General features: G+C 40.3%; 1 protein-coding gene across 2 annotated transcripts in view; it reads left to right on the top strand.

The window, feature by feature from the left end:
* Positions 1 to 26,610, top strand: part of FUT10 (fucosyltransferase 10) — a 171,140-nt gene that overhangs the window by 120,291 nt on the left and 24,239 nt on the right. Inside the window, exon 5 of one of the 2 annotated variants that reach the window (XM_070598500.1) lies at positions 16,920 to 17,068. The exons of the other annotated variant lie outside the window; for it this stretch is intronic. Coding sequence (XP_070454601.1) covers positions 16,920 to 16,991 — 72 coding nt within the window. The 3' untranslated portion in view covers positions 16,992 to 17,068. Of the gene's footprint in view, positions 1 to 16,919; positions 17,069 to 26,610 lie in introns of those variants that run through there. 2 annotated transcript variants of the gene reach the window in all.

Here is a 26,610-nt window from a genome sequence, read left to right on the forward strand (position 1 = left end):
GCAGGTAATAGGGATACCTGCAGCTTGTCTCCAAGATGACCACCGTCAATTCCTTTCCTCATTCACAGGCATGCCATTTGTTCACTGAGAGAAGTGGAGTCTGTTTCCTTCTCTTTGAATCTGGACCAGTCTTAGTGACTTGGTTTGATAACATAATATGGCAGAAGTAATGTTCTGGACTTTCAAGAACATCTTTGAGGAAATCTAGTGACCAAGAGTCCAGCTATCCTGACACCACCCTGCTGTGAGAAGCCAAAGTCATGTGAAGATATCTTAGAGGTTGAGATGCCATGGAGAGAAAGAAAAAGAGAGAGAGACAGAGAGAGAAGAGAAGAGAGAGCTCCATGGCGCCAGATGTGGGAATGAAGAAGTCATCTTGGAAGTGATCCACCAGCTCCAGCTGCTCCAGATGATGCCAAGCATACAAGAGCATCTTGTCCCCATCCTTATGTAGCCTTCTCCCCTCAAATCTGGGTTCATCCTGTGACTCAATGTTGGTCAATAAAATGTAGCAGAAGTGATACTGCATAATTTCTGAGCCTAGAAGCCTTGCAGCTTTTGCCTGGGCTTTTTGGAATGCTTACTTGTCTGATACTTCCTCTGGAAATTCAGCTGCCATGCTATAGGAAGCCCAAGTCTTATGGAGGTCATACATAGGCAGTCTGGTATAAAGTGCCAGGTGAGATCCCAGCCTCAAATGCCAGCCACATGAATGAGCCATCTTGGTCTTCAGCCCAGTCAAGTTTCAGATGGCTGCTCACCCATCTGCTATGAGAGATCCCAAGTGAGAATCACCTAGCTTGGCCCAATTAACCCAAGAACTATGAAAGATAATAGTTAATTGTTGCTTTAAACTATTAAGTTTTCGGGTGATTTATTGTGCAGCAATAGATAACTGGAAGAGAAACCAGTACGACCAGTGTTTAATTTGGAAGAATCCATTACAGAACCTAATGTGCCAAAAGAATTTAGACTAGGTTAATTGAAAAAACATGAAAAAATTAAAATGTAGTATGCCAAGTACTGAAAGGCAAATAAACTATTTTAGGATAGTAGGAAATCATTTGCAAGTTATCTAATTATCATTGGTGATGATTTTTATTTTGATCTATTCCAACTTTGGGTTATTCTCTCCCCTTAAGGCATTTTGAGAAGTGAAGATGTTGAATCTAGTGGAAAGGGTATAATTCTACTTCTAGATACAAAAATGTACATCAGATGGTTCTCTTCCATATGTGTTAGCAATAAAAGCATCAGTTAATCCACCAGCAAATAAAAGTTTAATGATCCCCTATATATGACATATATTTCCCTGTTCTTAGGTAACCTAAGCATTTCCTAATATAGTCTTTCTAGGCAGTGGGTAGGAAAATACAAAGCTCTGAGCAGGAGGAAACTGTACAGCCCATCACAGCGTCTGGAGCATTGTAGTTCCTTAGTAACTCTCCGTTGAGCAAATCATGTGGGAAATCAGTGCCAAGTGCTGGTCACCAACTCAAGTGCAGGTGCATCTGTACCTTCTGCAGCTCTTACAGATGATATATGCCTCAAGGGACTTCCTACAAGTCTGAAAGTTCTTCAGTCGGTGTCAAGATCAAGGTCAGATTTGTGACTGTTATATATATATGTATACGTATGTATAAATGTATATATGGATGTATGTATATATGTATGCTTGTATAAAATCTTGCTTCTCTCTCACTCTGCTTCCATTTCTGCAAAGCAATGTGTTACACTTTGTGGAGTTTACATAAATGTCTGTTTTTAGTCTGAGGTCTTAAGAATGCCCAAGATTCTGAATTACTCAATCTCCCCTTTTTAAAAGGTTGAGAGAAACAATATATTGTGGAGTAGTTAAAACTTCAGAAGGAAGTATCCTCAATAAATACAAACAGCATGAAACAGAATAAGTCTAAGCACTTTACTGCACTATGGAATTCTTATATGGAAACGCAGACATAGAGACATAGGGGCTGCTCAAAAGCATAAGTGACAGGTTATTTACGCCTATAGCATCAAAAGGTCTACCTCCTCAACTCGTCTCATACTCTCCCTGGAATTTCACCATTAAAGGCATTTTATTCATAAGTATTTGTTTGCAAATATATTACACAAAAGGAGTAATTTAGCCACTAGAAAATCAACAGAAAACAAGATTATGAATACATGGCAGGCAATTGAGGTGAGGATTAAGAATGGTGAGGTGAGGCTGGAAACTTCTATTGGGGAAAATGAAGACTTTGGCCAAGAACTCCAGTCTGGAGCTGTAGGTGTTGCAGGCAGCTTGACGGGAGGAGGGGAAGACATCAAGCCCTTATACACATATTTGCTCAAAAGTTGCCTTCAATTGGAGAATCAGACAGAATAATTAAAGTGAATCCTTCAAGATAAGAACATAAGACAGTGGGGAGGGAATGGTGAAAAATATAGGGAGAGAACAGAGACTCATTGCTCTACTTTAATCTCTGCCACTTTTTCTCTTATTCACAAACATGCCTCATTTTTGCTTTAATAAAACAGTTTTTAAGACCCGCTAGACCTTTCTATATTATTTTCACTTAGTGACCATGGCTGTAACCTCAGAGAGGAGATGCTTCCTCTTAGTAGCCATGGTGTTTCTGTGCTTACCAAGGTAAAGTAGAGAAGACAGAAACTAGTCTTGCATAGAGACCCTTAGGAAACTCTCCTGCCCTCATGATTGTCACCAGCTTCATAAGAGTAAGCAAGGCAACTTTCCAAGACCAGGCCAAAATGTTACCCACTCATACAGCACCTCTCTGATCCTCATAATAATCCATATCCCACAACAGTTAGTCAGTTGCTGACAGGAGATAGAGGATGAACAAGCCCACAGTCCTAGTCTCAACTCCCTATTAGCACTGGCTATGCTTCCAGGTAGATCCAGGTGTTCTTGACATTTGGCAGCAAAGATAATCCACCTTTGCACAACTAGATGGTATCAGGAAAAGCCAGGATTGCATGAAAACTAGGAACCCCATCTCTATTTAACTATGACACATACATTACTTTAACGAAAAAATAGGAGATATACCTGAAATTCCAAAATCCACCATAAAGACAATATCAAAGGGGAGAAGGAAACATACTTGTTAGGAGTTTTTGTTTGCAGTGATAAGTTCCTAATTAGCTTAATGAAAATGGGAACTTATTCTTCAGATGCCAGACAGTCTCATGGAATCCAAGATCAAGATTTCAGATGGCTTCCAGGAACAAGTGGAGCAAACAATAAAGCTCATCACATCCATCTCTGTCTTCATTTTTCATTTGTTCCTCTCAGTTTCTCATTTTTCTCTTTCTTCAAGTTGGGTGCTTCCATTTCTCCTGAAGACAAGGCAGGAAACATAGTCACAAAGTACACTGAGCTTTAAAGCATATGCTTCAGGCAATGGAAAGATATTGGCTTTAAGCTCTGGCCTCAAGTCTAAAAATTGTAGGAAGGGGCTCTGATTAGCTTGCTTCAGATCAGGGGTCAAGGCTGAACCAAACAGCCTAGGGCTGGAGTCACACCTGTAGACTGCTGCTCCTGAGGTAACTATATGAATGGTGACTGTAGCAGTGTGAATGAGGGAATGAGAGTTACAGCTTCCAGAAAAACCAAAGAGCTGGGCAGGCACATGATGTAGCCAATATAGAAAAGCAGATCTAAATGGTGATGTGGGCATAACATGACCACTATGAGACCATTTCTCCAAGAACGGGGTGCCCCCCAATCCTGTGTAAGTATCCCTCTATTTAAAGATGTCCAATAGAGACACTTGTTGAATCACGACTGAAGCTTCACCTAAAGCCTCACTGACCTCACTGACCACACTGAAGTGTTTCCCCACCGGACATTTCTTTTTCTCTTAGATGCCCATACTCCATAATTTCACCTGCTTTCCAAATGACACCTGGGGAGGGAATGAGAACACAGTCCCTCTCACCTTCAGACCTCCTCTTCACGGCCACAACTGTTCCCTTGACTTCTTGTTCAGCATTCCCTTGAATCGAGGGGAGAAGTGTTGGAGTCGTGGCACAAAGATCTACTTTTGCTATTAGCAAGTGCTACAAATTTGCTCTGGTGGTTGATCACCCGTGAAAACCATTTGTTTAAGCAATTAAGAATTTGGGTATAGGGCATTTCTAGGGATGAATAACCAGGTGGTCAAAACTGACTGCCTACAGTCTTGTCAAGGGCTGTTTATCAGCAGGAAATGACTTGCTTCAAGGTGACTGATGATATTTACTTGGAAAATTAGATGAACAAGACCACATATTCATTTTGAATGATTCAAAGATGACAGTATAGTGAAAGCTTTCCTTGGGCAAGACTAGTTTCTGGGTTAGCAATTTGAAGCATTTTGCCCTTGGTTTTATACACAGAGGCACTCTCTGTAAACATTCTTTTCTTTAAGTGTAGCATAAAGAGCTGAAATCATGAAACGAGAAAAATATCTGCATCACTGTTGTGCAGATATTTAATCCTAAAGTTCAGTAGGAATGTGAGGTTGTGTGATGCAGTGGAAAGAATAATAGACCAAAAGTTGGGGCCAGGGCTCTAGACCTGACTCTGTCATTCTTTACCTTTGTGACCATGGACAAGTCACTCCACTTCTAAGTTTATTTGTGTATAAAATGGGGCATGTGGAAAGAAGTGATCCTGAAGATAATTCTAGCTCTGTCGTTTTACAAGTGTAGTGCAGCTTATTATTATCAAGGCATCTAGAGAAAATTTGATGCAATCAGAAATATGATGTTATATTTGTGTGATGCTATCTTTTCTAAGGCCGTTCAAAGAATTCTGCACACTCTGGTCACAGAGGCTACTTGGCAACTTATTTTCATGACTGAGTGAGTTGCCTGTGAAATACTGCGTTTCCCACTCTTGCCAATGCTATCTCAGTGCCTGAAGTGCCCACCCTGTTGATCCTCCTCAGCTGGTTTTGCCCATAGAAAGCCCTTATCATTAACAAATCAGAAAGGGTAACCCATAAGCCCACAGTCATTGGGAAAGTTTTATTTCATGGATGCCAGATTTGAAAGCAGGTTCTGAATAATGGATGGGTATTGGCAAAGGGAGTTGACCTAGGTGAAGATATCATAGTATGGATCCTTGGGAAACTTGTGGAGCTGGAAGGGAAAGATGGGGCACTGAGGCCTTTGTGCCTAGGTGACAGTGAAAGCTGGATGGCCAGGACAGGAGGAATGGCCCCTTGTTAGAAAAGGTAAGTCAGGAGCTAAAGTCTCTTTATGGCATTAGGGTGATGAAATTCTCTTCTTCAAAGAACAATCTTCCCCAACCAAGGATGCACATTGCATTTCATGCATCCAAGGTCATAAATTCAATAGGCATTCTACAGATTACTAAGAATACTGAACTCACCTGGATCCCACAACAGCTCTGTAAAGATTGAGGCTTACCTGGGATAAATAACATTCTCAAGGTCACACAACTGAGCTCAGACACTGTTCCTTGTCTCTCTGACTCCAGAGCCTGTTACATCACACTGTTTCTCCCAGGGAAAACACGGAGCAGAAAACCTGCCTCCAAATAATTGGGAGTGAACTATGGATTTATGTATTTAATTTAACCCCAAATGGAAGCTAACGCTTACATGGTATTTACTATGTGTCAGTTACTGTCCCAACTACTTTCCACGTGTGAACTCGTTTAATGCTTACAATGTGCCTTGAACATAGCTACTATTATGAATCCATTTTACGGAGGGGAAAGGGAGTCACAGAATATTGTCCAAGATTCCACAGCCAGTAATTGGTGGATTTAAACCCTTATGACAATGATAATAAAGTGTATCATAGTGCCCCTTTTTGATAATTTGTCCCTGTTGATTTTGGAAGGTAAAGAATGAAAAAGAACACCTTGGGATTGGATGTAAGAGGGGTTTAACTTCCACACCACGTGATTTAATTTTCACAAGGGGGAGCAAGGCAGTGGGAAGAGAATACGATGTTTCTTTGTGGTCTCACCATCAGCTGGAGAGGCTGTGAGGCAAGCACACAGCCTGCTGTCACTAGAAGCAGTGGGATTCACCTCTGGCAAGGGAAGTAAAGGACAGTAACATAAGCTGCCATCAATTGATTTCTTTTTAAACATTAGAGGAGAAAAAATAGGCAGATGATAACTCAGCACTTTAAAGCTTTGTAGATTGGGATGATGTTAATCAAATCTCTAGGATAAACTTGGCAGAGTTAGATGGAGCAAAAGAGGATGCCTAGAGGTCGTTACATGCTGTGTGTCCTCACTGCCACAGCTCCTGCCCTAGCTAGTTTAATTTTTCCCAAAGATAATGAGATCAAGAGGGAGGAGACTCCACGGAGTGGAAAGAGCTTGGGGCTGAAGAGTTGGGAGATTCAAACATTTCTTAGCAATCTTACTGATTCTAGGTACTGTATGAGTCAACAGTACAATATAGTTACAAAGACGAAAGTGGGCATAATTGTATTTGCACCATCACATGTAAAGTACGCAGGATAAAGAGTGTCAGAGGTGATGGTCCCATTTTATACTGTGTTGGTCAGAGCCCGCCTGGAATAGGGTTTCAGTTCTGGGCACCATATTCAGAGAGAGTATGGCTGAGCAGAGCCACCAGAATGCTATAAACATTAGCCCCAAGGTGAAGGGAGGATTGTGACTGGGAAGGCGCTAAGGTTGGAAAAGTAGCTGCCCCAAAGAGATGAGAGAAAAGGTGTGGATCTTGGGCACTGGGTGACAACACTTCCTAGAAAATCAAAAGGAAAAACCTGCTGCTATTGAGAGCAACACATAGAGTTTGTGTAATCAAGTACTCTTGGTAGTTGCATTTTGCTTTAATAAACAGAGTTGGTTGTGTCTGACTACCCTTTTAAAACTGCGCTCCCATGTGACCCTTTCCTATCCCATCTCTCTAGTTAATTTTCCTTGATAGTCTTTATCAATACCTGGTATGCTTTATTTGTTTGCTTATTTATGATCTTCACCTATTAGAAATTACACTCACAAGGGCATTTGTTGTCTGTTTTCCTCCTGTATTCCCAGTACCTAGAATTGTACCTGACACAGAGGAGATTCTCAGTAGATATTAATTAATAGTAGCTATTAATGGATGGAAAAATGAATGAATGAATGAATGAATGAGACAGCAGCAGCAGAAGTAGTGAGATGCTGAGGAGGCAGGGTGGCACTTATATCTCATCACCTGGGTGCTAGAAGCACAGATGACTCTGACCATTGGAGATTGTGAATGTCTTGTCAGGTGGAGGTTGAGTTAGATGATTATTTCTAGACCAGTAATTTTATGAAACTTCAGGGAGATGAAGAGAAAGGGTGGAAATAGCTTTCCAAGGATTCAGTATAAGGTATGGCTCTGAGTTATTGCCACAAACTGGACAGAGTGAACTGTAAAGTGAAACGTAAAGGTTTTCATTTGTGGAAGAGCTAACAATCTGGGTGGAAAAGGAGCTCTCCAGAATATTACAAACTTTCTTCATCTTGGTGGCCTTTGGTGCCAGGAGAGATTTTGAAAACCTTTATTTGGAATATAAAAACCCACGCAGCTTCTAGTAGAACTAACCCATCACAGCTGAAGGCTAAAGACAGAGAGAGGCAGGTGGTGTGGAAGAGGAGGAAGCTCATGTTCTCTTTGAAGGCTCTCGGCAAAAATCCTTCCTTGCTTCTCTCCTAGCTTCTTGTGATTGCCTGCAATCCTTGATTCCTTGGCTTGTAGATGCATCACTCCAATCTCTGCCTCTGTCATCACATGGCATTCTCCTTGTATGTCTTCTGTCCCTGTGTCCAAATTTCCCACTTCTTATAAGGACACCTGTCATTGGATCAGCGCTACCCTAATCCAGGGTGACCTCATCTTAACTTGATTATATCTACAAAGACGCTATTTCCAAATAAGGTCAGAATCACAGGTTCTGGGAGTTAGGACATGAACACGTCTTTTGAAGGGGTGATGGGAAGACATAGTTAACCTCAATACAAGAATATACCAAAAACTCAAGATTGGGCATCTGCGGGCTAAATGAGCCAACTTTTCCTGGAGGGTCAAACCTTGCCTCCTACCCCAAAGATGCTTCCTGCGTTTCAGGGATTGTGTGTGTAGCAGGAATAGGGATCTTCCTGCTGTCTCCCTTCCATGTTCAGAAACTGCAGGACAGTATGTTCTCCCAAACTTTGACCTTGTGAGAAAAGTAAACATGAATGAAAATGAAAACAATTTAATTTCAATGTTTTTGCTTGGGTCTTTGAGAGACTAAGGTAAGTTTCTCAAGGGGCAGATTTCTCTATAATGGGATTATGGTTAATATTATTGTTGCTTCCTTTCCGATGAGAAGCTGGTGATGGTGTTCCTCTCCCTAGCCAGTGACTGGTTTAGGCTCGAGCCAATTTCAACCAATATGATTTATTTATTCTTCATTCCTTCATTCAACAAACATCTATTGAGTTTTTATTAGATGCCAGATACTTCTAAAGTCTGGCTAAAAGTGCCCTCTGCATAAGATTGTGACCGCTGTTATTGATTTTTAAAGCTTATCAGTGTCAAAAAAGAGATGTCTAAAAGAAAATGGAGAAAAATGTAAGTTTGTCCAGAAAATGGGAATCTAAAGGTAACTTTCAGGTGGCACACGGAAGGCCTTCATGGCTCCTCCAAAGGTGCTGGGGATATAGTCGTAAGTAAGGCAAGGCCGAGAACAGGATGGTGTGAGATTTCTGCAAGGAGAAGCCAGATTCCCTTTCCCATTGGATGTGAACAAGGATATGCTACTGTTGCTGACTGTGAGGGTACAAGCCTGGGGGTAAAGCTAACGCTGTGTTGAACAGAGCAGAGAGAGGAAAGAGTTCGAATCTCTGATGACATTGTTGAGTAACTGAACTAACCAAACCTTATGTTAGGACATTCTGTATATGAGAAAGTAAGTTTTGAAAATAAACATCCAACTGGGTTTGGACTGAGTTTTGATTTCTCGTGTGCTAAAGCATATAACCAACACATCATCCTTTCTTTTGCCTTTCTTCAGCTCTGCACGGTCTAAAACAACAGGAGAATAAAGAGGACAGCTCCACTCTACTTAACAATATTCTGTCTTTATTATGGGTTGTTTTCAGTGATTTTAATTGTTGCGTTTTGAAAAAGGAGATGTTTGGTGAGAAGAGAGCACATCTGTGGACAGGGAACAAGACTAGGAACTGAGCTGTGTCTTCAAGGGGATCACAAGTCAAAGGCCTTTCTTTCTTTTTGAGCTTTTTCTATAAATTGCACAGTTTAAAGGCACCTCCTTTCTTTTATAGTAATCCGTTTCAGTTATCTTCAATTTAGTCTCAACAGCCTTGAGCCGTGCAGTGGAATCCTGGAGAAGGAGAAGAAGGGGTCTGTAAGAAGTTTGGCTCACTCACATTCATCGCTGGCTGATGCACATGAGGAGACACCACATCAGGAGTGTTAGAAGGCCAGGAATTCATGCCAGTGACCCGAGGCTGTTGGGCAATAGAAACAAATGGTCATTCAGTGACCGAGACCTGTGAGGGAGCAGAGGATCATGGAGAAGGAGCTGCAGCGTGGAACTAACCAGAAGCAGAAATGAAACAAACCCACCTTCCTCAATTATGCTAGAGAGTATTCACCTTTGAGGGTTAGAGAAATGCTGGCATTTGCATTAATTTACCAAGAAATTAAATAACAAAATTAATTATTTCACTTCTTAAATTATTCAAGTAAGAATATCCCTATTAATCTGCATTTATCATCCTTCATTCTCTGGGAACTTTTCAGCATCTCCCTTTCCAGCAGTTTACTCAGATTGCATGCAAATACGTATTGCTTTGTGGCAGATAATGCTCATGGCAAGAGGCAGCTCCGTGTTTGCGTGAGTGTGAGTGTTTAGCCCTATAAACAAATATTCAAATCCATTGGGAATTTGTATCTTGAGAAATCGACTCCTGCCTCCTTTCCCACCTTCCATCTGCGTCCTTTGAAAACTCTCTCAGCTCCCTTCTCCTTAGAGTCTTCACCAGCGTGTGCTTCCAGATCTGGGTTGCGCTTTCTTTTATCTTTATTTTGTCAAGTTCTAATTGTAAATGTTTTCACTTTTCTGCCATCTGCTATTCCTCCTCTCTCCTTTTCATTCCCATCTCCTCATTCCACATTTTTCTATTTATCCCTGAAAAGAATGGCATACACTGTAAGTAGTAGACAAACTGGCAATGACATTTTCGCCATTGCCAGAAGGTACACAGAAGCAAATTCCCACACGCCAGAATTTCCCCTAAAGAGAATATGTTGTCGGAGAAGGATTCTTGTAACAAAGAAAGAAATAATGAGTGGGCCCGCTTTTATTTGTTTATTTATTCATTTCCAAGTGTTTGTTCTTTGTCTTCCTTCTAGTGTTTCCTTTCCTCTTGTTTCTTGGTTCAGATTTTGTTGTTCTTCCAGATTTTATCCTATGTGTCTTATTACAAAAATACCCTCTCAAAACATTTGGTTAATGAATTAGTTTCTTGGACTTCCATAACAAAGTACCACAAATGGAATGTGGCTCAAACAATAGAAATGTATTGTTTCACAATTCTGGAGGCTGAAAGTCCAAGATCAAGATGTTGGCAGGGTTGGTTCCTTCATGACACAGGGAGAATCTATTCCATCCGTCTCTTTTAGTTTCTGCAAGCTTTGCTGGAAATCTTTGGTGTTCTTTGGCTTATAGATTCATCACCCCAAGATCTGCTTTCATCTTCACACAGTGTTCTTCCTGTGCACAAAGGACACCAATTGTATTGGATTAGGGTCCATCCTGATGATCTCATCTTCACTTGATCATCTGCAAAACCCTATTTCCAATAAGGTCACATTCACAGGTACTGGGGGTTAAGGTATCAACATCTTTTTGGGGGACACAATTCAACCCATAACAGGTATCTTATGACTGGTCATATGACCAGTCTTCTGTGAGGACCCAAACACTGTTGAATATTATGATTTCTTCTCTACATGTCAGCAATACATCAGGGATCTCTTAGGGACCATCAAACTCAAGAATTCTATGATTTCATTTGTCAGATGTAGAACTCAGATCAAGTCTTGAATCTTGTCAACAGATCCACAGGAAAGTAGTGTTTCTCAAGTGGTCACAGAATTACTATTTGGGGATAAAACCCCTCTCATCCTTTCCTACTTTTAGTCCACTCAGGTATAGAGAAGGCATTAATGATAAGAGCATAAATCATACGCAGAGTGGGAATTGGTAATTAAGCAGGAGGACTGGGTCTTGAAGACTCCCCTCAATAGTCAGAATTGTTTGTGAGTGACCATGGTGATGTAAAGAAGGAAGCATTGCCTTAGATAATCATGTGCTTCAATTTTCCCTGCCAAGGAGCTGATTGGCTTCATCTACAAGAGGGATTTGGCTGAAATGTTTTTATCCACAATCACCCAAAGGATAATATAATTTCAAAACTGTGATCAGAGTTCATGAGATATTTTAATTTATTTCTTTTGGATACTGGCTAAGGGCCTGGGGACAATTGAAGATGATACTTAGAATCAAGAAACTGAAGTGTTGGAAGTGACAAGGACCTGAGGATTCATCAATCCCCTCACTTCATGGATGAGGATCCTAAAATCTAGAGGCCTGCAGTTATTGGGTTGGTCAGCAGAAGAGAAGAGTTGAGTCCAGGTCTCTTCATGTCTGGCCCAAGCTTCCTTCCAGAGGGAAGTTCTCATGGGGTTTTTTTCTCAGTCTCTCTCACCTCTCCAACAAACCCTCATCTCTAAAATCTCAGGAGATATTCTGGCAACGAGAATAGACGCTCCAGAATGTTAGGGCTTGATGGAGCTTTGTAGGGCATTTAGTGATTATACAGGCTATGTCCAAACACCTCACTTTACAGAGAGAGGAACTGGGATCCAGAGAGAGAAGCTGACTGGGTTCCTACCATTAGCTGCAGACAGAGCTGGGACTGGAACGAAGGTCTCCTGGTGGTTGCTTTCCTGCCTTCTTTTAGACTGAATAATTTCTATGATTCTAATTTTCTCCTTTGTTGGTTTATTAGCTATAACTTTGCTTTGCTTTGTTATTTAGTCATTTTGTTAAGGTTTATATTATGCATCTTTATCTTATCACAGTCTGTGTTCAAGCAATATTATACTACCACTTCATCTATTTTATAAGAACTTTACTTTTCTTTCTTCTCAGCCCTCATGTTATTATTGCCATACATTTTACTTATTCATATACTATAAACTCCAAAATATGTTGCTTTTGTTTTGCCTAAATAGTCAATTACATTTTAAAGAGATTAATTAATAAGAGAAAAGACTTACATATTTACCCATGTGCTTACCATTTCCTCTGCTCTTCATTCCTTTGTGTAGATCCCTATTTCCATCTGGTGTCATTTTCCTTTGGTGATAGGTTTCTTCAGCTCTTTATTTTAGAAATACAGCAAACTGATTTCTTTTATTAAAGTAATTTTTTTTTTTTAGGGAAAGATTAGCTTTGAGCTAACATCTGTTGCCAATATTCCTCTTTCTTCTTCTTTTTTTCCCCAAAGCCCCAGTGCATGGTCATATATCATAGTTGTAAGCCCTTCCAATTCTTCTATGTCAGCTGCCACCACAGCATGGCTATTGACAGACAAGTGGTGTGGTTCTGTGGAATGAACTGAACTGAACCTGGGCCAGTGAAGCAGTAAGAATGACAAACTTTAACCACTAGGCCATCAGGGCTGGCTATTTTCAGCTTTTATAGGTCTGAAAAAATCTTTGTTTCTCTTTCTTTTTCTTTTTCTTTTTTGGTGAGGAAGATTGGCCCTGAGCTAACGCCTGTTGCCACTCTTCCTCTTTTTTTGTTTGAGGAAGAGTGGCCCTGAGCTAACATCTGTGCCCATCCTCCTCCATTTTATATGTGGGTCACTGCCATAGCATGGTTTGATGAATGGTGTAGGTTCACACCTGGGATCTGAACCCACGAACCCGGGCAGCCAAAGCAGGGTGCATGAAATTAACTACTATGTCACTGGGCCAGCTGCTCACTTTCATTTTTTGAAGGATATTTTTGCTGGAGACAAAATTCTAGGTTGACAAACTCCGGCTGTCTTGGTTGCTCCAGTATCTCAGGTTTGTCTCTTCAATGCACGGGGTCTGCCAGCTCCTCCTGGGTCCCCTTCCCCAAGCTGCAGCTTAGAAACTCCCTCAAGGCAGGAAGTTGGGACAACCTTACGACTCATCTCTTTTGTTTCTCATTTCTCAGGGATCACTGTCCTTCATTACCTGATGTTCAGTGTCTTAAAGCTATTGTTTCATATAATTTTTCTGTTTTTGGTTTTGTTTTGTTTTTCAGGTAGGAGGGTAAATTTGGCCCCTGTCACTCCATCTTGGCTCATTGCAGAAGTCAGAGATAGTAGTAATGTAATCTTAGTGAATTTTCAGGATTTTCCCCTGCTCTAGGGTTTTATCAAGGATCAGGGCACCTCATGAAGTGCTCAGACATGGACTGGCCCATCTGGTTCTCAACCACTGGTCTGTGCAAGTGCTGCTGAGACATCTTTTGCCTCCATGTCCCATCAGCTCTCATGCTCCTTCTGGGCTATGCTGGATATCCAAGAGTCTTTGCGAGTCTGTTTGCCCCATTATCCCCTAGACCCAATACCATGTGTTGATTCTCTCTCTTTCTGTGATCTGTTCATCTCCCCACATCTTTGCTGGAGAGGATGTGCAAGTTCCTCTCCCAGGAGCACACCAATTCCTTAACTCTTACCACCCCTCTCACTTTCTCTCCCCATCTCTCTCTCTCTCCTTACCCCTCCTTAGCCTTGGAGAAATCTTTTTCTTATCTAGGATGGGAGTTGATATTGGAGTCTTGTCTATATGTGAGTCCTTTAAATTTTCCCAAGGGCTTAGGGCTTTGGGAACACAGAACACAGAGCCTCTCAGCCCGTTTGTGGTTTCTGCATGTCACATCCTTCCTTGTAGGCAATGTAGAGAAAGCTGATTGTTTGCCTGAAGAGAGAAGGCAGGAAAAGGAGAAATGACATGATAAAAAAGAAATTTCCAAAGCAATTATGCCAAAGTAATAAGAAATACTCTTCATTTTGCTGGGAAATTTACCTTTTGAATTTATTTCATTTATAGCTATTTAAAAAGTAGCAAAGTATTTTTTAAGAAGGGTGAGCTAAACAGAGGCTTAACTTCTTTAAATTTCCTTTTAGTATCCCTATATTTGTATGGTAAGTGTAAGCTAGATTTGGGATATATAATTACTTGGCTGTATTCAACAGTTATGTTCAAGATGACACACCAAGTTGTTATTTTTAGCATCCTGAATAAAGATATTTTCCCTTCTTAGACTCTTGTGTTCCCTGCCAGATGCACCCAAATTAACCTTGATACATTATTGATGTATCCTCAATACTCAGTTTCTATACATAATTTTTAACTAATAAAATTTTTCAAAAGATTGAAGATGCTTAACTGCATAATTGTGGAAATCTGATATATTCAGACTGGCTTGGCTTCCAGCTTCTGCAATCCTTCTTTCCCATAGTTAATGCCACAGGACCCCAAAACAGCCCCATGCTGGTCTCTAGGACCAGTTCTGAGCTCAAAATAAGTAGAACTTATGATTCTTATATGAGATGAATTTCCAGGTGGCTCCTAGGTTGCCCCTGACTTTGTGCTCCAGGTTTACAAGCTGGCCTTTTGCTCTGCTTCTGAGACACAGACTTACTCTGTGCCCCAGTTCTGGTTCTCGAGTTCCTCCCCCAACAACAGATTTAGTATTTCTGTTCTCCCAGGATTGGGTCATTGCCTCTGGCAGAGGGAATGGGCCCTTCCATCTTCAGACAGTCTTCTCTAGGGTTGATCCTGTGCCCACACACCCAGATTTCTCTATGTCTCATATTCTCAGGTACCCCGGTTTATAGCTTTGCCTATTTATTGGACATTATGGTAGTGACAGGCCTTTTCTAGCACTCTTTACCTCATTACATGCTTCGTTTAAAGAGATATTTTTTCTTAAGAACTCCTGTTGTGGCTTGTATATCAATTCCTTTGCATTAGTAGGTGGACCTGTGTAACCAGTGCCCAGTACCAAATATTTCAGCTGTTTGATGTGTATGTCCTCTCAGCACCTCCTAGAAGGCAGCCTAGCCCTATGTGTGTGTCCAAATCTAACCAAGAGCTAGATGTTAGATGTATATGTATGAATATACCATGTACACACACATGCATCTTATGCCTTACCCTGACGTGTACTTAATCTCTCTCAGTTCTGTGAGTTCCAATGTTATGCTAGCAATAGTCAGCCCCTGACTCCAACCCTCACCACTTCACCCTTCCACTCTTGACCCTGTCTGAAATTCACCACTGCCTCCCTGCTAGCTGCTGGAACAGTGACCACCACCCTTTGGCAGAGAAGACAAAGAAGGGTTGGTGGAGAGGAGTCTGGGGCCACTTTCTTTCACTCATTCGTTTATTCAATCTTTCCACAAGTATCTATCAAGCACACACTGTGTGTCTGGTACTCTCTAGGCATTTTCCACATAGAAATGAACAACATAATTTTAAAGTCCCTTTTCTCATGGAGTTTACATTCTAGTGGAGGGAGAAGACGAAAGCTAAACAAATGAAAATTTGAGATGTCAGATCCAGAACAATATGATAAAAAGAAAATAAAGCAGGATAAAGTTATAGAAGAGAAAGGTGTGTGTGTGTGTGTGTGTGTGTTAGATACAATTTTAGATACAGTGGTCAAGGACAGCCTATCTAGTAAGATTTCATTTAACCAGTGACCTTGTGAATGTCTGGGGAAGAGCACTGCTGTGAACTTTGTCAAATACTTTTTGTGCATCTATTGAGATGACCATGTGATGTTTATTGACGCCACCATTCTTCCTCCATGAGAAGAGTGCATTATTCTTTGAAGGGCTCTCTGTGACAGTTTTGAAGAGAGCCTGAGGTTGGACATGGTGAAAAGCAACACTCTGAAGTCGTATGTGGGATTCTTTTAGGATTCCTTCCTGTTCAGACTTCTGGAGATTCTCTTCTTTGGGAAGATATGTTTGCTTCTCTTACTTGTAAAATGACACAGGGAAGACCTAGAATGACAAAAGCAAAATACTTTATTGGAGCACCCTGACATTAAATTGTTAGAAAGAACATGAACATTACAGCTAGAACATTCTGGATTTAATTCTGTATTTTCTTCTTTGGAAACCTTTCTCGGCCTCATATTTCCAATCAGTATGAGGACTTTTGTTGATTGAGATGATGTTTATGTGCAAAAGAGGCCCTATTACAGTTCCAAGTCCATGTGAGATCCCTTAGCAATGTTCTCTCCATGCTCTATCCTTTGGACAAATTTTATAAATGCTTACTCTGGACTTGTAGGGTGATATTAATATTTGTGAAGAAAAGCATTATATTCAAAACAGGTGTATCTGGAAATTTCTAGTTTCTACTAACTCTGACAGTTTTTAGAAATATGGCCCTAAAGAGAGTAATATTAATAGATCCATATCATTTCTTGATTTTTTTTTTGGCTACTTATAAGTTACAGAAGCTATGCTGTATAGAGTAGATTATTCATAAGTTCTGCCATTTATCCCCTCTGAGTCATTGGACTGTAACTAGCCTAGTATTGTGGATACTGGAAATGCAGTAAAAAGTTATATTCTCTCTAGACATTGGGTTTTGAGACAACACTAGTACTAAGTACCTCTCTTCCACAAATTCATCATAGTGGGGCAAATTATCTTAAATTATATCATAGAGAGACGGAGAATGTGCACCGCAACTCTCTCATCTTCATTTTAACTTGCATAAATGTATTGTTCAGATTCCTCTACCTCCTAATAAAAGGGGTTTTTAAAATAGGGAAATACATATTTATTTATTTATTTATTTATTTATTTATTTATTTAGGAGGGGAAGATTAGCCTTGAGCTAACATCTGCTGCCAATCCACCTCTTTTTGCTGAGGAAGACTGGCCCTGAGCTAACATCCATGTCCATCTTCCTCTACTTTATATGTGGGATGCCTGCCACAGCATGACTTGACAAGCAGTGCAGAGGTCTGCACCCAGGATCCGAACCAGCGAACGGGCCGCCAAAGCAGAACGTGTGAACTTAACTGCTGTGCCACTGGGCTGGTCCCTAAGGAAATACATTTTTTTCCCAAGTTTTGGTGATTTTCTCTGTTATTTGCAACTTGGGTGTTGTGGGGAGGAGTGACAAAGGTCCAAGCAGATACATGCTTTTGCTTCTCTCACTCAAGTCTAAACTATAAAACAGTGATAATGATTTGAGTAAGAATGATAGGTTTGGAGTATTTGTCACTTTATTACTTTTCAGAAAATGTGTTACTTTATGCTCACAAAATTGTTCAGCATCCCGAGATAAGAGAACAAGAGAGAATAGAGACAATTTGAAAACTTGTTTGGTCCAGGTGATATCTGTGCCTTTTCAAGAGTCAGCAATGGTTTCTGTGAATAGTGCTTTAATTCAAAATAGGCATGGAGCAGAAAAAATAAGAATATATATTCATATTTGCCTATAATTACATAAATAAATACTGGCAAAAGACATTAAAAACTAATCAAAGTAGTTATTACTAGTAGGAGTAACGTGCATGACGTCTGGAGTTGAAGTGAAACTTCTCAATGTTTACCTTTTTATACACCTCTGAACTTGGAGCCATGTGAAGATATATAAATAAAACTTGATCTGTATGTCACAGCTGTGTTGGGTCTGAGCTGTTCAGGGCAACCCTGAGATGAAGATGTGGAGTCTCTCCCCTCTCTGCTATACTGAGGCCTCTTTAGAGAATTGCATTTCTTCTTGAGGACTCTGTGCCTCCAGTTGAGAAAAGGAGAATTAAAGCTACCCTCTCAAGCGTGTTAGGGGCAGAAACGACGGTTCTAAAGAGGATAGTCTTCAATCTGTTACCATAGCTGCTTTTGAAAAGTTGGATTGTATATAAACGTAGGGAGATTACTTTCAATTTTATTCTTCTGTTTTATTTAATTATACACAATGAGAAAATGTTACTTTGATCATCATCATCATGGCAAAAAGTAGAGAAAAACAAGATTAAAAGAATAATTCTGACCAGAAGCCAGACTGTCTTGCTTCCATGCTTGGACAATTTTAACAATTCTCTGATGCTTTGCTGTAGTAGAACTGATTTATGATCTTTGGTAGCATCTCAGCAGTCCAGGAGGCCCTCTTTAGAGGTATTACTGGGCTTGGAAGAGAGGCACAGATGAACAGAAAGAGGGCGTGCTGAAAAGTACTACAGCGTCTGAGGAGGAGAACATGAGGTCAGAATTTCTAGACTGAGATCTTCCCAAACAACAGCTTAGCCCTTTTGATCAGAAGTCCCACTATGAGCTGTTCGACTGTGCTTCTCTAGCCTCTCACACTCCTGTGGCTCTCAATCCTGATGCTCTCTGGTAGAAAGTCTGTCCCATTCTAGGGAGGGACCACCACATGCTCTGAACATCCGTCGTGTACCACCCAAGCAGTTATATCACTGCTGTCAAGATCAGCACGAGTCCTGTGACTGAAGGAGACATTCTCACCATCTGTATTCAAGCTGCCATCTTACATCTATCATTACAGACTCCAGGATGCTAAACTGAAGGCACAGAACCTCAACACTGGAACCAGCAGACTGGTATTCAAACATTAGCCTTGCAACTTAAAGGCTGAGTATTCATGGGCAAGTTATCAAACCAGTCTAAGCATCATTTTTCTTTGTCTGTAAAATGCATATAATTATAATCCCAACTTTAGAGGGTTGTTATGAGCATTAAATAAGATTATGGATGTAAAGAATTTAGCAGAGTGACTGGCACATTGTAAATGTTCTTGAAAAATGAGCTATTGTTATTGTTGTTTTATGCTCCTAAAAGACAAAATATTTAGTGACTGAACAAAAGGGTGGTTTTATACCTTAAATTTATTACTTTTCTGTTAGATACCCAGATGGTGTCTTATTCTACGATTTAGTGTTTTCTCACTTAAGCAGTTTCCTTGTTATCCTGACACAATTCTCTCAGAACAATGTCTGTTGGTCTTCCAGGTGCTCTGTTTTGGGGGTTGAATTATGCCACTGGAAATTTTCTCCACAGCTAATGAAACATCACACCAGAGTCAGACTATGAACCATCACTCTTGCCAGAGGTATTCCAACAGGTTGCTCCTCCCGGGAAAATAGGATATCCAGGCACTATCACTTTATGGGACCTGAAAATGTCCCCCATTTTCAGAATGGCTCATGTTGAAAGTTAAAGGAAATGATAAAGTAAAGTAGTCCAGAGAAGCAATTTGTATGTCAGGGAACTGTTTCAGATATTCAGTTCTTATGGGTTGAGAATTTAATATGTACCAGGCACTATACTGGGTGTTGGGTGTACAGAGGTGAATGATATAGACATGGTGCCTGCCCTCCATGGAACTCACTATTGGGTGGGTGGGAAATGGAGGTAGGTAGGCGAATAAGTAGGTAAACAAATCCATAAATACATAATTATAAAATGAGAACATCCAACAGGAAACAAACAGCTAGCTGTCATAAAGAACGATGGGGTAGGGATCAGAGAAGACCTGTTTTAATCAGTAATATTTAAAATCCAACTTCAAGGATAGGGAGATAGTCATTAAAATACATTCCAAACAGAGAAAATGACAGAATAATGGTTCTAAGGCAATGATAGCTTCGGTTAGTTCAAGGAATTAAAAAGAGGCAGTTTGCTTAGAATGTAATGAAAGGACAAGAGTGAGTCAAATCAGGTGGAAGATATAAGTAGGGGGGCAAGATCAAGCATGGTCTTTCCAGCTGTAGTACTGAGTTTGAGCATTAACAAAAAGGAAATGAAGAATGAGTTAAAGGAAAGCCAAGGAGGAAACTTTCTTCCCTCCCACCTTCCCTCCCTCCCTCCTGTTCTTCCTTCCTTCTTTCTTTCTTTCTTCCTTCCTTCCTTCCTCCTTTCCTTCTTCCATTCCTTCTTTAATTATTTAACAAGTTCTTACTATGTTCCAGTATAATTCTAGTCACTGGAGATACTGAGCTAAAAAAAAGAGATGGAAATTTAGTACTAGTGTTTCTAATATTCTAGGCAGGAAGTGATTGCCATAGTCCAGTGTAGAAGGGTGGTGACCTGATGAAGGAGTGCAGTGAAGATGGAGAGAAATTGAGGGATTTTACATCCCTCTTCTCACCCTCTACCACCCTTGCGTCAACTGCAATACTCCTGCTACTGATATTTCACCTAGCTCCTGACTTTGGTACCATAGAGAATCATTCTTTTAGCTCTCTTTCCTGACCCCTTCTTTACCCAGCTGTTAGCTGATTCCATGTCTCATTTCAAGAAAATGATGATGATGAGAAAAGCAAGAGAAAGAGACCGAAAGTACAAATCAATATACGAATTAGAACATGAATCAAATGAAAGGAAAGAAGTGTTTGGGAAGAATGAATAATGGCAGATTGCCAGCAGAAATGTGCCCACTGAAAGAGGAAAGAGATGATGTCTTAGGAAAAGGATGGATTAACCTGGTCCACTTGGAGAGATTAGGTGTAGGATTTTATAAACTCAAGTTCCCCATTAATTTTCTGGTTCTGATGCTGATGGTGGGCTGAATGTTTGGATCTCCACTTTAGCTTTAAAGAAAATGGCATCTATTGTAACAAGCCATCATAACAGAGAATCTGGATTCTAGTAAGACAAAAAAAGGACGCTTCCCCATGGGTTTCCTCTGTTGAAACCACTAGTTATGTGTGGCCCTTGAGCACTTAATAATACGTTTAGTTTGGATTGAGATGTACTATAAGTGTAAAATATTCACTGGATTTTGATGACTTAGTACAAAACCAATAATATAAAATACGTTGTTAATGATTTTTATGTAGATTGTGTGTTGAAATAAAATTTTGGATATTCAGGTAAATAAAATATATCATTAAAATTAACTTCACCTTTTACTGTTTTTAAAAAAGACTATTAAAACTTTTATATATGTAGCTCTCATTTTGTCTCTATTGGGTATCATTGCTCTAGATAATAGTAGCTAACACTTATTGAGCACCCAATGTGTTCCAGACACTGTTCTAAGCATGTTACATGTAACCTCTAATTTTAATCCTCACAATAAATTTAAAGGAACATCCTAATATAGTTCCATTTCATAAATAAAGAAACCAAGGCATAGAGGGATTAAGTAACTTGTCTAAGCTCATGCAATTGGATAGCGGCCAAGCTGGGATTCAAACCCAGCCAGCCTGGCTCCAGAGCTCACATTCATTCTCCCCATTACCCTACTTCTTGGTGTTGAGTTGAGGTTCCCTCAGCATTTAATACAGACCTAGTAGGTATAAGGAGGTCAACAAGGACTTGATGCTTTTGTGTATCAATTAGCTCTTTTAGGTTGTAAGAAACGAAGACATATTCAGGTTGCCCAAGTTGATGGGGATTTATTATAAGGATGGAGAAATAAGCAAAGAGTCCTACCAATGTCAACATCAGGTTCTGTGGAGAACTGGAAACTTACTCAGGATACCACAGTGATTCCAGTGTAAGGCAAAAGTCCCAGACTACCATTCTTAGGGCTTGTCTTCTCTTTTCCTTTGTCTGAATCTATTATTGACTAATTGCCTTACGGCTTCTATTTACCTGAGATTTCCACTAACTGCCTTCTCTGAGCATATTTCTTATTTGCTTCTACACGTCTTTGTTGTCTCTAAGATTTGTATTCTGAGTTGCAATCCATAGACATCTGTGCCAGCTGGATTGGACACTCTCCAGTATAGACATGTTCTAGTAGGCAGAATTTTCTGACAGCCTCCCTCAAAAGTCACTGGCCTTCCTTATGTTTAGTTATATTTGGGACAGCAGCCATCACAGCTATCACTAGTTGGCTGCTATGGACAGTGTTACAAGATCATATGACCCACATAATGATATTATAGCAAAATTTGTTTTTCACTAAGTGCATTCACCTACATTCATTCATTCACCAATTATTCATTGAGTATCTGCTATGTGCCAGGCACTGTTCTTGACATTTGAAATTCATCAGTGAAAAAAAGGACAAGACCTGCTCTCATGAAACTTACATTCTAGCTGTGGGAGGTGGACACTAACTAAGAAGCATAATAAGTAAAGTATAAAGTTTGTTAGAAGGGCTATGGAGAAGAAAGTAGAGTTGAATTAAGAGATTAAGAGTGTTGCTGGAATGGGGAAGCAGCTTGTAGTTTTACATAATGTGATCAGGGTGAGCCTCATTGAAGGTGAGATTTACACAAAACCATAAAGGAGGAAAGGGGTTTAGCTAAGAAGAAGCTGGAAGAAGAGCATTTAGGCAGATGGAACTTAAAGCCTGGAGCCCAAGGCCTGGCATGTTTGAGGATTGGTTAGGATTTCTGAGGATGGTTAGGATGGCTGGAGCAGAATGAGGAAGAGGGAGAGAATTAGGGGACGCAGTCATAGGGATCAAGTCAGGATGTAGTCTGCATGCTGTTGCAAGGATTATTGCTTTTACGCCAAAGAAACAAGAGTCATCCCAGAGTTTTAGCAGCGAAGTGACATGACCTGACTTACCTTCTAAGGATGCTCTGGATTTTGGAGTGCAAGTATCCTGTTAAGAGGCAAGCATGGAAGCAGGGGATCCTGTTAGCAGGCTATTACAATGCTCTAATCAAGAAATGATTATTTGTTCCCTTGGTGACAAGAATAGAGGTGGTAAGAAGTAGCTAATTCTGGATATATTTTAATGCAAGAACCAAAGGATTTGCTCACAGATTGGATGTATGGAATGAGAGAAAGTGTGAAGTCAAAGATAACTTCGGAGTTTTTGGCCTGAGCAATTGGTAGGATGAAACTGCAGTTGACAAAGATGAGAAGGGCTATTGGTGCAACAGACAGTGGGGTGTAGAGAAGATCGAGGTCAGTTTTGGCCACATTGAGTTTGATATGAATACAGACCATAAAGTGGACATGCTGAGTAGGCAATTGGATATATGAATTTGATGTTTACAGGGGAGTTCTGGTCTTAAAATATACACCACTTGAGAGTGATCAGAATGCAGATAATATTTAACGCCATGAGATTCAGTGAGATCATCAAGAGAATAAAGGTAGCTAGAGAGAAGAAGGTCAAGGACTGAACCCTGGGGTATTATCACATTAAGGGCTCCTATAGAAGAGCAAAATCCAGCAAAGGACACAGAGAAGTCACTGTGAATTAGAAGAAAATACACAGTGTGGTTCCTGAAAGCCAAGCGAAGAGAGTGGTTTAAGAACGAAGCAGTGAGAAACTGTATGAAATTCTGTCAATCAGTCAAGTAAGAAGAGGGCTGAGAACTGGGTGAAAAATGTGGATGTCACTGGTGACTTTGTTAAGAGCAATTTTGGTGGAGTGGGGGGTGGTGGAGGCTGACTGGAGTGGGTTTAAGAGATAATGGGAATGGAGGAATGAGAGATGGAGAGTATAGATAACTCTTTCAAGGAGACTTGCTACCAAAGGGAGAAAAGGAATCAGATCTAAGTTGGTGGGGGAAGCAGAGTCAAGAGAAAGTTTTACTTCTTTCTTTCTCTAAGATGAGAGAAGGACTTGCATGTTAGTGTGCTAATAGGAATGATCCAGTAGAGAGTGAAAAATGGATGACATAGAAGAGAAAGGAGAATTCAGGACTGAAGTCCGGGAGCAGATGGGGGATGGGATCTGGTACTCATGTGGAGGGCATGGTTTTAGACTGGAACAGAATTTGATCCATTAACAGGTGGGAAGGTGGGAGATATGCTGTAGAAGTCTTTGGAAGTTCACTTCTAAGTGCAGTAAGAAGTAATGTCATCAGCTGAGAGTGCTGATAGTGGAGGAGTTGTTTTGGTTTCAGTAGATAAAGGAAAATTTGGAATAATTTTCCAGGAAAATGGGTAAATGAATGGATTCTACACAAGGATGGGATTCCATAGGCTGCAAAGCCAGAAACTCTAAGGACATTAAGTGACTGTTTCCTTCTTTTTTTTACGGTATGAAATTTGCCGTCTACTTGTTTGAAAGGAGTCAAATGCTGGTCAGGAGGCTGGTCTTCACTGGCAAAGGAGAAAGAAGGAGGTGGTTATTCAAAAGATGAGCTAGAACTGGGCATTAATGATTAAAATGGGCAGGTAATTCACCTCCTTTATAACACTTCTAGCAAATGCTTAACTAGCTCTGAGACAGAGAGAGAAAGAGAGAGAGAGAGAATGGCACACAGCCATATTAGAATCTGGAGACCTGGAAAGATGTCATTCTGCAGAAGTGAGCACCTTGGCTGTGGCCTGGTGGATTATGGAAATAGATGAACAGCTCCCTAACTGATCACAGTGTGAAATGAAAAACTCTCCAAATGTTCCACCTGTAGGTCTGTCATATTAAACATTATTTCCAAGTTTCGAACCTCTATAGCCTTTAAATAAGAGAGAGAAAATTTAGAGAGAAAAGAGAGTCAGGGTGAAAAGTGCTGCTGACAGCATGATGGGGATAGGATGTTTGCTCACTGTCTGCCTCTCTTGGTGGTAAACCTGATAAAGCAGAACCTCTCCATTATGATTTCCAGAGGGCTTGACTATGAATATAAGACATAAAATGATATCAGAGAATGGGATATTATCAGAAAAACCCACTCTAATTCTCTCTAGAGAAAATAAGAGTGATTCTCAAGTTCCATTGGCTTTTGGGATTTAGTGAAATCATTTTTAGCAGACTTCTGTAATATAAAGTCTTTACATATTTCTGGGGCTGAATGCATTATTACATGTCTCACATCTTAGTCTTCTAGACTTTTTAAACCATTTTGTTAAAATGAAAATGGATGCTATGGGCAACAATTTCTTTAGTCCCTTTACCCTGTTCCTATAATCTCATGCTTGGACAAAGATCTGGGGAAGACAAACTTCTGGACTGCAAGACCCTTCACCCAAGTCTGACAGCCTAATCACAACCTGTAGAGGGGCTGGTTGTACACTCCGCTCTGTACTGTTTAGGAAATCATCTGTTTTTCTTCCTTCCAGAGCAAAAATACAAGCCAGTCTCTATAAGGTTGAGATTTTTATCTTTGTTTTCTATCTGTTTTAAATCAAAAGCATGGAGACTGTCAGCTAATCAACAGCATAGAGTATATACGGATTGGGACTGTATTAGTGACCTCAGATTTGACCTGCCCATCACACTGTGTCATCAAAAGCTCAGTGAAACAAGGGATAAGTCAGAAGGACATTCTATTCTTGAAGCATCCATTACACTGCTGGGATTTATCAAGAACTCAAATTAGAGAGAAGGAGACATAAGGAAGGCATAGTTTCCTGACTATTTTTTCCCCCAAGAATCTACCTGTCAATTCACTTCAATTTATTGAGTGCCAACTAGGCACCAAGTACTGTATCTTCAGTTTGATCTGACTCTTAAATAAGCACTAGTGAGAGGACCATCCACTTGACAGAGTTAGGTTTAACTTGGTTTAGAGGATTGCCTTCCAGTACTGGAAAGAGATTGACATTCATGCATTGATTGGGGTCCCCTACCCATAAATGGAATAGGTGGTCATCATTTGATGACAGAAAAAACTCCAACTCTGACAAAATTACTTACCCAATGGCTAAAATTTCTATCATTAAGGAAAAAAAATCCACGTACTTGAGCTAGTGTACTGACTCTCCATGAATCTTTCTAAATTGTAAATATCTTTGGGAGAACAGGTAACTTTATTTTCACTTTTTAGAATTTCGTGAAAGACGAGTTTCTCAGATAATTAGTTATTGCTCTGGAAAGCAAAGAGAAAGATCAGGAAGGGATGGAATACCACACATGGTAGACATTTTGCAGGGTACCATGGGTGGATCAAGGAGTGGCAATACAACAGAGGATTTGGGGAAGCCACTTGGCTGCACTGAGGTTTTTGAGGTCAGGGAAAGAGCATTGCGGAAGCAATGGAAGAGGTGTGTGAGTGGACTGATTTTACATGCCCTGAAGATCAAATTTTGATTACTCAACGGTTTGACCTCAGGCTACTCCGTGCCCTGAATCAGTTTGGTTCTTCCTAAAAGACTTTTTAGCTTGTCAGACTGATGTTCAGCTTGGTGTTGTAAAGCTCAGTGGCTTAAGGGCTTAGGAATCAGTGGTAGCTTCAAGCCCTGACTTCACTATTTAATGTCCATTCTTAGGCAAATCCTAACCTCTTGGAGCTTCAGCTCCCAGTCTACGAAAAGGGATAGTACAACAGATCCTTGACGTTGGAGCAGGATGATTCATAGGGACTTCACAATTCCCAAACTTGGAAATACTGTTCTTTCACATCACTTTACCCCTCAAATGTTAATAAATTGGAACAGTAAAATGTTTAATGGGCAAATTTTTAATATTTCATTGACATAGAATATAACTTGGTAGGTTCTGACATACGTATATACCTGTGAAATCATCACCACTGCAATCAAGATAATGAACATATCCATTCTCCCCCAAAGTTTCCTTACATCTCTTCCTCCCACCCTCCAACCTATCCACATATCATTAAAATTTAAGTTACCCTTAGATTCAGAATAGCCCATTTTGGTATCAAGTAGACAACAAG

The sequence above is a fragment of the Equus przewalskii genome, chromosome 28 (genome assembly GCF_037783145.1).
Source record: "Equus przewalskii isolate Varuska chromosome 28, EquPr2, whole genome shotgun sequence".
NCBI lineage: Eukaryota > Metazoa > Chordata > Mammalia > Perissodactyla > Equidae > Equus > Equus przewalskii.